Genomic DNA, 12,470 nt, shown 5'->3' with positions numbered 1-12,470 from the left:
CTCAGGGGTTTCTATTGTACTGGTACCTCAGGGGCTCTGCAAATGTGACATGGTGCAGAGAAATCAATCAAGCAAAATCTACATGCCAAGTAACACTCCTGCCATTCTGAGCCCTGCGGTATGTCCAAACAGCAATTTATGACCACATATGGGGTATTGCCGTAACGGGAGAAATTTCTTTACAAATGTTGGGGTGCTTCTCCTTTATTCCCTATGAAAATGAAAAAAATTCAACATTTTTGTGGAAAAATGTAGATTTTAATTTTAGCAAACAAACAGTGGCGTCAAAATGCTCACTATACCGTTAGATAAAATCCGTGAAGTATAGTTTCCCAAATGGGGCCACTTTTGAGCATTTCGCACTGTTTTGGCCACTTGGGGGCTTTGCAAATGTGACATGGCGCCGCAAAACATTCCAGCAAAACTTGAGCTCCAAAAGTCAAATAGTGCTCCTTCCTTTCTAAGCCCTGCCGTTTGTCCAAACAGCAATTTATTACCACATATGGGGTATTGCTGTACGTGGGAGAAATTGCTTTACAAATGTTGTGGTGCTTTTTCTCCTTTATCTATTGTGAAAATGAAAAAATCTGAACTAAAACCACATTTTATTTGCCTAATTCCAATAAATGACACAAAAAAACATGCGGGTCAAAATTCTAACTATACCCTAGAAAAATTCCTTGGGGTGTAGTTTCCAAATTGGGGTAACTTTCGGGGGGTTTCCACTGTTTCGGTCCCTCCAGAGCGTTGCAAACACAACATGGCACTGAAAACCTTTCGAGCAAAATCTGCGCTCCAAAATCCAAATGGCGCTCCTTCCCTTCTGAGCCCTGTCGTGGGTACATACAGCAGTTTATTACACATATGGGGTATTGCCGTAATCGGGAGAAATTGCTTTACAAATGTTGGGGTGCTTTTTCTCCTTTATTCCTTGTAAAAATTAAAACTTTCTACGTTTTTTTCAGAAAAAAAGTAGATGTTCATTTTTACAGACTAATTCCAATTAAGTTTAGCAAAAAACCTGTGGGGTCAAAATTGTAACTATACCCCTAGACACATTTCTTGAGGGGTGTAGTTTCCAAAATGGGGTCACTTTTGGGGGTTTCCACTGTTTTGGCACCACCTCTTCAAACCTGACATGATGCCTAAAATATATTTAAAAAAAGGAGGCCCCAAAATCCACTAGGTGCTCCTTTTGTTTCTGAGGCCTGTGTTTCAGTCCATGACCGCACTAGGGCCACATGTGGGATATTTCTAAAAACTGCAGAATCTGAGCAATAAATATTAAGTTGTGTTTCTCTGGTAAATTCTTCTGTGTTACAGATTTTTTTTTTTATTGCAAATGAATTTTGGGAAACAAAATGAAAATTGTAAATTTCACCTCTGCTTTGATTTAATTCCTGTGAAACGCCTAAGTGGTTAAGAAACTTTCTGAATGCGGTTTTGAATACTTTGATACAAATTGTATTTGTATTTTCTTAGTTTTTTTTATTTAACATTACTTTATTTTTACTTTTCTATTTTTAAACTTTAATGTACTGGCATATATCTATATGCCAGTACATTAGCCTGTGTATAGATAGTAGCACTCTGCCCGGGACTCTGGCTCAGGGGTTGCCCCTGACATCACTGTCCATATATGTCCCCAGAGTTCCGGAGCAGAGCCTATACTTCTGCTCTGCTCTGGAGTTGCCCCTCACATTCCTGTCCAGGAGGATCCCCTTACGTCACTGCCTATGGACAGTGATGTCAGGGGCTCCTCCAGAAGAAGAATCCCGGCCTAAGCGTCGGCAACTCTCTGGCTGGGGATTACACTCCTAGAGGGAGCCCCAATGGAGCTATCTACTGGGGGGGGGGGGGTGACACTAACTATAGGGGGTGTGTGAGTCATTATCTACAGAGGGCACTGTGGCATTATTTGCAGAGTGCACTGTGGCATTATCTACAGAGGGCACTGTGGCATTATCTGGGGGTGGTGTGGCATTATCTACAGAGGGCACTGTGGCATTATCTACAGAAGGCACTGTGGCATTATCTACAGAGGGCACTGTGGCATTATCTGGGGGTGGTGTGGCATTATCTACAGAGGGCACTGTGGCATTATCTACAGAGGGACTGTGACATTATCTATGGGTGTGTGTGGCAGTCTCTACAGCGGGCACTGTGGTATTATCTACAGAGGGCACTGTGGCATTATCAACAGAGAGCACTGTGGCATTATCTACAGAGGGCACTGTGGCGCTATCTAAAAAGGGGCTGCCCATATTCTTGTGTCTGCCAAACGCTGCCAACTGAGCCGCCAGACTGCATTTATCGACAATTAAACTGGAAAACTGGATTGTTAAAATAAGCACGTGGCGTAAACTCGCAAATTTCTCTTAAGTTTAAACCTAGTGGTATTATTATAGTAATGTAATGTAGTATTGTTATAGTAATGTAGTATTATAGTAATGTAGTATTAGAGTAATGTAGTATTGTTATTATAGTAATGTAGTATTCTTATAGTAATGTACTGTAGTATTGTAATAGTAGATTAGTATTATTATAGTATTGTAGTATTAAAGTAATGTAGTGTTATAGTAATGTAGTATTATTATAGAATTGTAATATTGTTATAGTAATGTAGTATTAGAGTAATGTACTATTATTATAGTAGTGTATTATTGTTTGTCATGCCCATGGCCGCGTGCTGTAATGCTCACTCACCTCCTGATGGCCGCAGCCATGGATCTGCGAGCGCTGGCCCCAACCTCGTCCTCAGGAGACGCCAGCGCTCACTTCCGCTTACCTCGGCCGGGTCCTGTAGGGTGCGCGCGCACGCTCGTGTCCGCTCTTAAAGGGCCAGCGCGCGTGCACCTGAGTTAAAGTCTAAATTAGCCCATGAGCACCCTGGACTATGAGGGGCCCAGCCCCTTCCTGCCTTGCCTGAGCGTTGTTGTCTTACCTTAAAGAGGCTCTGTCACCAGATTCTCAAACCCCTATCTCCTATTGCATGTGATCGGCGCTGCAATGTAGATAACGGTAACGGGTTATTTTTTTTTAAAAACGTTCATTTTTGGCCACGTTATGAGCTATTTTATATATATGAAAATGAGCTTTGAAATGGACAACTGGGTGTGTTTTTTTTCGTATGTCCAACTGGGCGTGTATTGTGTTTTTAACTGGGCATGTTTACGTGTATGACACTGATCAATCAGTGACCAGTCAGCGTCATACACTCCTCTCCATTCATTTACAAGCAGCACAGCGTTCTTACTAGAACGATGTGCAGCCACATACACAAGTGTCCTGATAATGAATACACATGACCTCCAGCCTGGACGTCATGTGTATTCAGAATCCTGACACTTCTGAATCTTTTCTGTGAGATTTCCAGCAAGGGAAACTAAATCTCGTTTACCTCGTAATCTCGCGAGATTACGAGTGGCTTGCTGGAATCTCACAGAAAAGATTCAGAAGTGTCAGGATTCTGAATACACATGACGTCCAGGCTGGATTTCATGTGTATTCATTATCAGGACACTTGTTCTAGTAAGAACACTATGTGCTGTGTAAATGAATGGAGAGGAGTGTATGACGCTGACTGGTCACTGATTGGTCAGCATCATACACGTAAACACGCCCAGTTAAAAACACAATACACGCCCAGTTGGACATACGAAAAAAACCACACCCAGTTGTCCATTTCAAAGCTCATTTGCATATATATAAAATAGCTCATAACTTGGCCAAAAATGAACGTTTAAAAAAAAACAAAAAAACAACGTTACTGTTATCTACATTGCAGCGCCGATCACATGCAATAGGCGATAGGGGTTTCAGAATCTGGTGACAGAGCCTCTTTAAGTTTGTCTTAGCAAATGGTCTCCTAGTGTTGTCCAGTTCCCAGTGTTTCCTGTTCCTGCTGACTGTAACCTGTGTCCCGTGCTATCCTGGTCAAGTGCCGTGTTGAGCTGAAGTCGTGCTGTGCTGTATACCACACCTGTTTGGCTACACCATGCCTGGAGCCTGCCTGCTGCCTAGTCCCAGCCGAGCCTGTCTTACTACTCTCTGAGCTACCACAGGTACACTATACAAACTATAGACTGTGACCTGTGTCCTGTTGGCCAGTTGCCATACCGCAGCCATGTACCCAACGTGACATTGTTATAGTAATGTAGTATTATTATACTATAATGTATACTATAATGTATTATTATAGTAGTGTAGTATTATAGTAATGTATTATTATAGTAATGTAGTATTATAGTAATGTAGTATTGTTATAGTAATGTAGTATTATTATAGTAATATAGTATTATTATAGTAATGTAGTATTATTATAGTAATGTAGTATTATAGTAATGTAGTATTGTTATAGTAATGTAGTATTATTATAGTAATATAGTATTATTATAGTAATATAGTATTATTATAGTAATGTAGTATTGTTATAGTAATGTAGTATTATAGTAATGTAGTATTGTTATAGTAATGTAGTATTGTTATAGTAATGTAGTATTATTATAGTAATGTAGTATTGTTATTATAGTAATGTAGTATTGTTATTATAGTAATGTAGTAGTATTATTATAGTAATGTAGTATTGTTATTATAGTAATGTGGTATTGTTCTAGTAATATAGTAGTATAGTAATGTAGTATTATTATTATTATAGTAATGTAGTATTGTTCTAGTAATGTAGTAGTATAGTAATGTAGTATTATTATTATAGTAATGTAGTATTATTATTATAGTAATATAGTAGTATTATTATAGTAATGTAGTATTGTTATTATAGTAATGTAGTATTATAATAATGTAGTATTGTTATAGTAATGTAGTATTATTATAGTAATGTAGTATTGTTATTATAGTAATGTAGTAGTATTATTATAGTAATGTAGTATTATTATAGTAATGTAGTATTGTTATTATAGTAATGTAGTATTGTTATTATAGTAATGTGGTATTGTTCTAGTAATGTAGTAGTATAGTAATGTAGTATTATAGTAATGTAGTATTATAGTAATGTAGTATTGTTATTATAGTAATGTAGTATTGTTATTATAGTAATGTGGTATTGTTCTAGTAATGTAGTAGTATAGTAATGTAGTATTATAGTAATGTAGTATTATAGTAATGTAGTATTGTTATTATAGTAATGTAGTATTGTTATTATAGTAATGTAGTAGTATTATTATAGTAATGTAGTATTATTATAGTAATGTAGTATAGTATTGTTATAGTAATGTAGTAGTATTATAGTAATATAGTATTATTATAGTACTGTAGTATTGATTATAGTAGTTCAAATAACTACTTTTAACAATCATTGATAAAGATGATCTGGCTTCCACAAATACTGTATTATTTGCAGAATTCACCTGTTTGGATTTCTGATTGTAACGGCTGCCGCATCGTTCCCTGCCTCTTCCACGGTCTCTGCTCTGGTTCCTGCACCCTCCATTCCCTCATGCTCGTCCCGATCTCCACTTACCCAATCCGGACGCTCTGCTGGCCTTGGGCGGTGTCAGGTAAGTGCATCTCTTACCTCCCTCCGCGATGGTCATCTACGATGTGCGGCTGCAGCCACTAGACTTCCAAGACTTCCTATTTAAGGATCCTACTCCCTCTGAATCCTTGCTTGTTCAACCAAGTTCCCCGTGAGTTTCCCTGTACCCTGGTTCCCTGTTTCCTTGCCTTCTGCCTTTGTCTGGATTTCCCGTTTTGACCTCTGCCTGAACTTGACTATCCATGCCTGCCATCTGCCTTGACCTATTGCTATCGATACCCGTTTCGACGTCTGCTGCCTGTCCTGACTTCTGGCCTATACATCCGACTGCCTCTAAACCTGCTGTGCCAAGCCTTGCCCTGGGTTACAAGCACCATCTCCCGGACGACACAGAGGATCCACAAACAAACCGGTGAGAACCGTGATACTGATAAAGTGTTTCTAACCTTAGATAGGATAATAAAAGAATTTGCCGAATTACCAGATTTTAGATGATCTTATTTTATGTCTCAACTGCAACAATTGAGGGGAAATAATGTAGAATTGTTAAAGAGTTCACTATTTTTTCAATTCTTGAAGCAAGGGTATTTACTACAAATTGTGATACTAAATTGGTCACGAGGGTAATGTTACAGAAAATATGGGAGAAGGTAAAAGATATGTGTAATATTAGAAGATATTTTGGTTTTACACCAATTTGGAGTAATAATTGGGATGAATTAAAAATTTTAGAGAATAAGGAGTTTTGGTGGAAACACAGAATATATTATATCTCACAAGTATTGAGTGGTAATAGAAATAAAACCTTTGCTGAGGTGCAGCAAGAGTTTCACATTGAATTTAGATATATTTTTATTATATTCTACTCCACATGTAAAACGTGAATAAAGGAAACAGTCTCCAAGGTTTATCATTTTATTAGGTGCTGAAAATGCACAATCATTTGTTATAGGCCTCTCATGTGGTGTATTCACAGGCAGATTTCCAGTAAGTCACATTTCAAGTTTTCCAGATGATTGAGAGTCAAGCAGACGATGGCAGACTCTTAGCATCCCTCTCTTTGGCTTCTATTATGAGACATGGGGAAGAAAGACATGGGAAAATCCACGTTATTCAGGAAAAGAGAACCATGCTCAGAAAGAAAAAGAGGAAAAACAGCAATAAGATGGATAAATAGTATCACTCAAAGACTGAAGGCCCAAATAGAAGTCTGGACATTCTGAAGAAATAGTATTTATATGGTTGGCCAGAGGCCAAAACTACTTGATGGTGCTTGGCAATAAGATTTATGAAGGACAATCTTGTGGAATCCTAGCGCACCTACGTGTGCAAACCACTGCAAAAACAAAATGTCATTCAGGGAGGAAACATCTGAAAACAAGATGAAGGTAAGTATGGAGGAACATACAACTTTATTTTACCAAAGCTACCTTGTCAGCATGAAAGATGACTGTCTATGAAGGCAATCGCTTGTACCATGTTGGTGGTTACCAGATTAAAGAGTCATCTACTGCTCTGCACATAAGGCCTTATTTACACGAATGCTGCGCATCTCGGACGTGAAAAACTGCAGTTTTTCACGTCCGAGGTGCATCCGCGCTCACCGCTGCGGGACGCGATGTCACGCATCCCCCATAGTTGAGAGTCTATGGATGGATGTGTGATGCGAGAAAAGAACGGACATGTCCTATTCACACGGTCTGTTGAAACAACGGCTGTGTGAACGGCCACATTGAATTACATAGGTTTAACACGTTCGTGTAAATAAGGCCTTAGACTCATTTTCTGGAGAAGTCAGCGGATATGCATTTTTGCTACCAGAGGGACGAATTACAATCTGCTATTTTTCCAAAATGAATGTATTTCCGTGCTTTTGTTTATATAGGTGAGGTCCATGAACTTGGTGGGCAAAATTTGCTCCATGACAAATATTTAATTACAAATGGTCTGCTTCTCAGCATTAGGCCAGGTTCACATGTAGCGTAAATACTGCGGATTTCATAGTGGAAAATCTGCAGCGGATTTCAGTAGCAGCAAAGTGGATGAGATTTGAACGAATCTAATAAACGAGCTGCGTGAAAAAACAGCTGAAAAAACGTTTTTAAATTGGCGTTTTTTAATCCGCAGCATGTCAATTTATGTTGCGAAATTGCTGCTTTTCTTTTGCAGGATTTCCCCATTGGATTCAATAGGGAGATAAAACCCGCAACAAATAGCAGATGTTGCGATTTTTGTAGCGGAAAGGCAGCGATTCCACCGCAAAAAGTCTATACCTACCCAGATCTCTCTGCTCCTGCGTCCAGCCCGGCCTCAAGGGATGAGGTTTCCGTTTCTTCCCATGTGACTGCTGCAGCCAATCACAGGCTGCAGCGGTCACATGGGATGAAACGTCATCTTAGGAGGCCCGGCTGCAGGACATCAGAGGGACCCGTCGCAATGGCTACGGGTAAGTATAGAGTTTGTCTTTTTTACGTGCTGTTTTCCACAGTGGATATTTCGGCCAAAAAACAATTTGAGGCGGTTTTTCGGCCAGAAATCCATGCGTCCTCCAGGGCAGATAGGCTGTGTACCTTTACGCAGCATATCCGGTCTGTGTGAACATACCCTTAGTGTTGTGAGTGACACATTGTAGTAAAGTTTTAAGCTCAAACTATTAGAATTTTGTTATGTGGCAAATCTCAATGCTGAATTTTTTTATGTTTTAACAAGCTTTTCAACCAGAGAAAACCCTACTAAATTGGGTAGATTATTTGAAGATAGTTTTTTTGTTTTTTTTTCCAATACAAATAAAAGAGAAAATCTAACAGTATGACATTATATTTTGTATACATTAGTTATCAGTATCATTGTACAAAGTACATAACAATACAACACTGAGAGAACAAATCGCTCTTAGGAGTAGTGGTTAAGGGGTTAAAACCAACTTGGAGATGTGCATCAGCGGGCAGGTTAAAGTTTTGTCATTGTCAGCGGGCACATGTGTTTTTAGAGTGTTATCTCTTGAAGGTATTGGATTAATTATAGTGAAATATCTCAGATAAGTGTTTGTGGATTGGTGTGCTGGTGTATTTATGGAGGATGTTGTGAGAGGTGTATGTGGCCGCTGACTACATAATGGAAAACAAAAAGACAATAATAATAAATAACAATGATGATGTGGGGAGGGAAGAGGTGTTGGACATGCCAACCTAAGGGTATACCTAAGGATATAATATTATAGTTAGGTGTAGAATTGGTTAGGTCCAGATGAGGAAGACATCATATCCTATGTATACATACAGTTAAAGAGACACTCCAGTGAATTTTTTTTTAAGGGCATGACCACACGTGGCGGATTTCGTCCGCAACTGTCCGCATCAATGCCGCACAGAATCTGCGTTGCAGATTCTGCTGCGGATCTGCACAAAATGTGCAGTAAATTGATGCGGACTAGCTGCTGCGGACTGCGGGAAAAGTGCTTCCCTTCTCCCTATCAGTGCAGGATAGAGAGAAGGGACAGCACTTTCCCTAGTGAAAGTAAACGAATTTCATACTAACCGGCCGTTGTCTTGGTGACGCGTCCCTCTTTCGGCATCCAGCCCGATCTCCCTGGATGACGCGCCAGTCCATGTGACCGCTGCAGCCTGTGCTTGGCCTGTGATTGGCTGCAGCCGTCACTTAGACTGAAACGTCATCCTGGGAGGCCGGACTGGAGACAGAAGCAGGGAGTTCTCGGTAAGTATGAACTTATATTTTTTTACAGGTTGCTGTATATTGGGATCGGTAGTCACTGTCCAGGGTGCAGAAACAGTTACTGCCGATCGCTTAACTCTTTCAGCACCCTGGACAGTGACTATTTACAGACGTCTCCTAGCAACGCTCCCGTCATTACGGGAGCCCCATTGACTTCCTCAGTCTGGCTGTAGACCTCGAAATACATAGGTCCAGCCAGAATGAAGAAATGTCATGGCAAAAAAGCAAGACGCATCCGCAGCACACATAACATGTGCATGACAGCTGCGGACTTCATTGCGGAACTTAGAATCTCCATTGAAGTCAATGGAGAAATTCCGCCATGAGTCCGCCACTGCTCCGCAACAGACAGAGCATGCTGCGGACACCAAATTCCGCTCCGCAGCCTATGCTCCGCAGCGGAATGTTACGCATCGTCTAAACGAACACTTCTAAATAGAAGTGGAAGTCAATGCAGAAACGGCTCCGCTGCGGATTAACGCTGCGGAGTGTCCGCAGCGGAATTTAAGTGAAATTCCGCCACGTGTGAACCCAGCCTAATTGTGGTCCCGTTTGCAAAGTACACCCGGCAAAAGGTAGGGCAGCTCATCCTCTTACCGGAAGTCTCTTTCACTATGCATTCCTATGAGAAGCTCAATTTGAGTCTCATAGGAATGCATAGTGAAAGAGACTTCCGGTCCACACAGCAGACACTGTAGGAAGCGGCCGGTCATAGTGCGGTCACGTGTCATAATTGCGGCCGGGATACTTCGGCAACAAAGCATCCGGTAAGAGGATGAGCTGCTCTACTTTTCACTGGAGTATATCTTTAACTCTAGTTTGGTAGTTAGTCTTCAGTAGCCTAGGAGGAAATAAGGAGTTACAGCATGATATATAATATATCATAAAAATTAAAGGCACGGGATGATAATCGTATATAAGTAATTGAAAGTTCTGTATTCTTGTAAGTAAATTGTTCAAACTATGTTCTTTAAAGAAGAGAAAGTGGGCTATGAATTAGAGTTTGGTATTAGCTCAGGTTTCCAGGAAGCCCAATTGTTTCCCATTCTTTCTAAGGTTAAGGATTGTGTGGCAAATTTATATTCCATGTTATGGGCAAATGAGACTGATGTCCAGACTTCTGAGAGTAATGGAGGATTTGGGTTTTTCCAATATTTAGAGATTAAGCTTCTTGCTGCTAAAATGATATGGGATGCCAATGTTCTTGTATGAGGAGGAAGCACATGCGTTTGAAGAGAACATAAATTGGGTAGATTATATATGTGAAAAAGAAACAGACTTTCTATGTTAGTTTCACAAGGTATTTAATATTTATGTAATCTTGTAATGTAAAGTACTAATACTACAAAATGTGTAAAGGAGCAGCATGTTAAACATTGACTATTTGGGAACTGTCATATTTGGTAGAGCCAATTCTTCAAAATGGCAGCTCCATCAATGAACATTAGGGAAAACTGACTAGTATGCGATCTCCCTCTTGCAAGTTGAGGGGGGGGGGGGGGGGGGAAGCTAAGTGCAGTCTGCTGGTAAGTCCTAGGGAAATAATCCTATTAGCTGTAAATTTAAAGACTATGTATTCTTTGGAAGGGAATTAAAAAAAAACCAAAAAAAAAACAATGTTTTATCTGATTTTAAACAACTTTTAAATAGATTTTTATAAAAAAAATGTTTTTACTTTTTAAGATACAGCATCTATGTATCCTGTATAACATAGAAGCTGTACCCTTCCGTCAAATCCAATTCCGTCAGGTCAGCTGTAACGTCAGTACACCTGACCTGACAGAATCGGCTTTGACGGAAGGATACAGCTTTGATGTACACAGGATACATAGACGCTGCATATTAAAAAGTAAAAAAAAAAAATTAAGTGTTCTTGCTTTTAATAAATGTTTCCATGGTAACAGAGAACACAAACTCGGTGTAGTCTGTCAGTAAGTATAAGATACAGGTGGAAGGCTATATCACTGCAGGATCAAACATTTGGTAGGTAAGCAAGAACTTGGGGACAGATGTGACTGCAGAATCAGACTGTGCATGGTTTGTTTGTTGTCTAATACCATGGGAAAAAAATAGGCCTGTATAGGAGCATTAGACACAAAAATAATAGCACATATTGTAGTTAAGACTATTTTCAAATGTGCTTAATTTTTTATTTGATATGCTATGGAACAATAAAAAAAAAATATTGGTTGTTAAGATGGACAAAGCCTTTAAAGAAGCACTACTGTTCGTGTCCCCCTCCCCCCGTTTGCAAATGTGATGTAGTGTAATGTAGACATATGTATTGACTTACATGGTGTTGTATTTTACTGGACGCCGCTCCGTTCCGGGCTGCCGTGAGGGTCATGTGATCTTCATTCTGACTCCCTGTATCCTACAGCGTCTGCTGTAGGTATCGGAAGTCAGGCTCTCAATACAAGTCTAAGAGCACATCGATGTGAGAGTTATAGACTAGCATTGAGAGAATGACATACAGTTTCTACAGTAGACAGGGTTGGCAGAGTCCCGTGAAATACAGCCCCAGGTAAGTCAACATACATGACTACATTACACTGCATTAAATTTGCAAATGGGGGTGGGGAGTTCCCATAGAGCTAGTGAGTGGTGACCATCTGGAGTTAAAGGCAGAAGACATAGAGGTGGTGACTGCTGGGTTAGGTCACAAAGACTTCCTTGGTGTACATGGTTTGTTAGTTTTGAGTGGCTGGATACTTCTGGAACGAGCTTGTGTGGATTTTTGAGCCTTCAGGGGACATTAGCGAGGATCTCTTGGCGAATGGATCCAAAGTAGTACTTTCTTCTGCTTGATTGATGCACTGGTTGACTTAAAGGGGTTATTCGACAGAAAGCCACATAAGGTGCACTCCACCTGGTTATATAGTCACGCTCAAAGGGTCAGAGAAAAGAAAAAAAGGCGGGGGGGGGGGGGGTATGTGGCTATAATTTAGGACGTAACCTTTATTTAGCAATTTATAAAATTTTATGTCTATTATTGTTTATATCAAAAATATTGTTACCAGTTCTTCCCATGGTAACCTAACAAACTGAACAGCATTCATTTACATAGAGATTGGTGTCCAGTTCCACAAAGCACCTTTACTCATTATTGTCTGTTGGATTCGGGCAAGACAACAATGCAACAAAGTACTCTGGGTAATATAAATGACCCCTCTTATTATTTACCCTTATAGTACATTAGGATAGATTGTGTTCCGCAGCTAGTTTTTAATTCCATTAATCTTTC

At 39.8% G+C, this 12,470-nt stretch overlaps 1 protein-coding gene across 1 annotated transcript in view; it reads right to left on the bottom strand.

Annotated features, from left to right (window-relative positions):
• Positions 1 to 6,395: 6,395 nt before the first annotated feature.
• The window catches only part of CARMIL3 (capping protein regulator and myosin 1 linker 3), a 79,894-nt gene continuing 73,819 nt past the window's right edge, over positions 6,396 to 12,470 (bottom strand). The window contains exon 40 of the mRNA XM_075828924.1: positions 6,396 to 6,561. Coding sequence (XP_075685039.1) covers positions 6,518 to 6,561 — 44 coding nt within the window. The 3' untranslated portion in view covers positions 6,396 to 6,517. The remainder of the gene's footprint in view (positions 6,562 to 12,470) is intronic.

This window comes from Rhinoderma darwinii, chromosome 1 (genome assembly GCF_050947455.1).
Source record: "Rhinoderma darwinii isolate aRhiDar2 chromosome 1, aRhiDar2.hap1, whole genome shotgun sequence".
Classification (NCBI taxonomy): Eukaryota; Metazoa; Chordata; class Amphibia; order Anura; family Rhinodermatidae; genus Rhinoderma; species Rhinoderma darwinii.
Note: the sequence above shows the minus strand (reverse complement) of the source record. Positions and strands in the feature narration are given on the sequence as shown.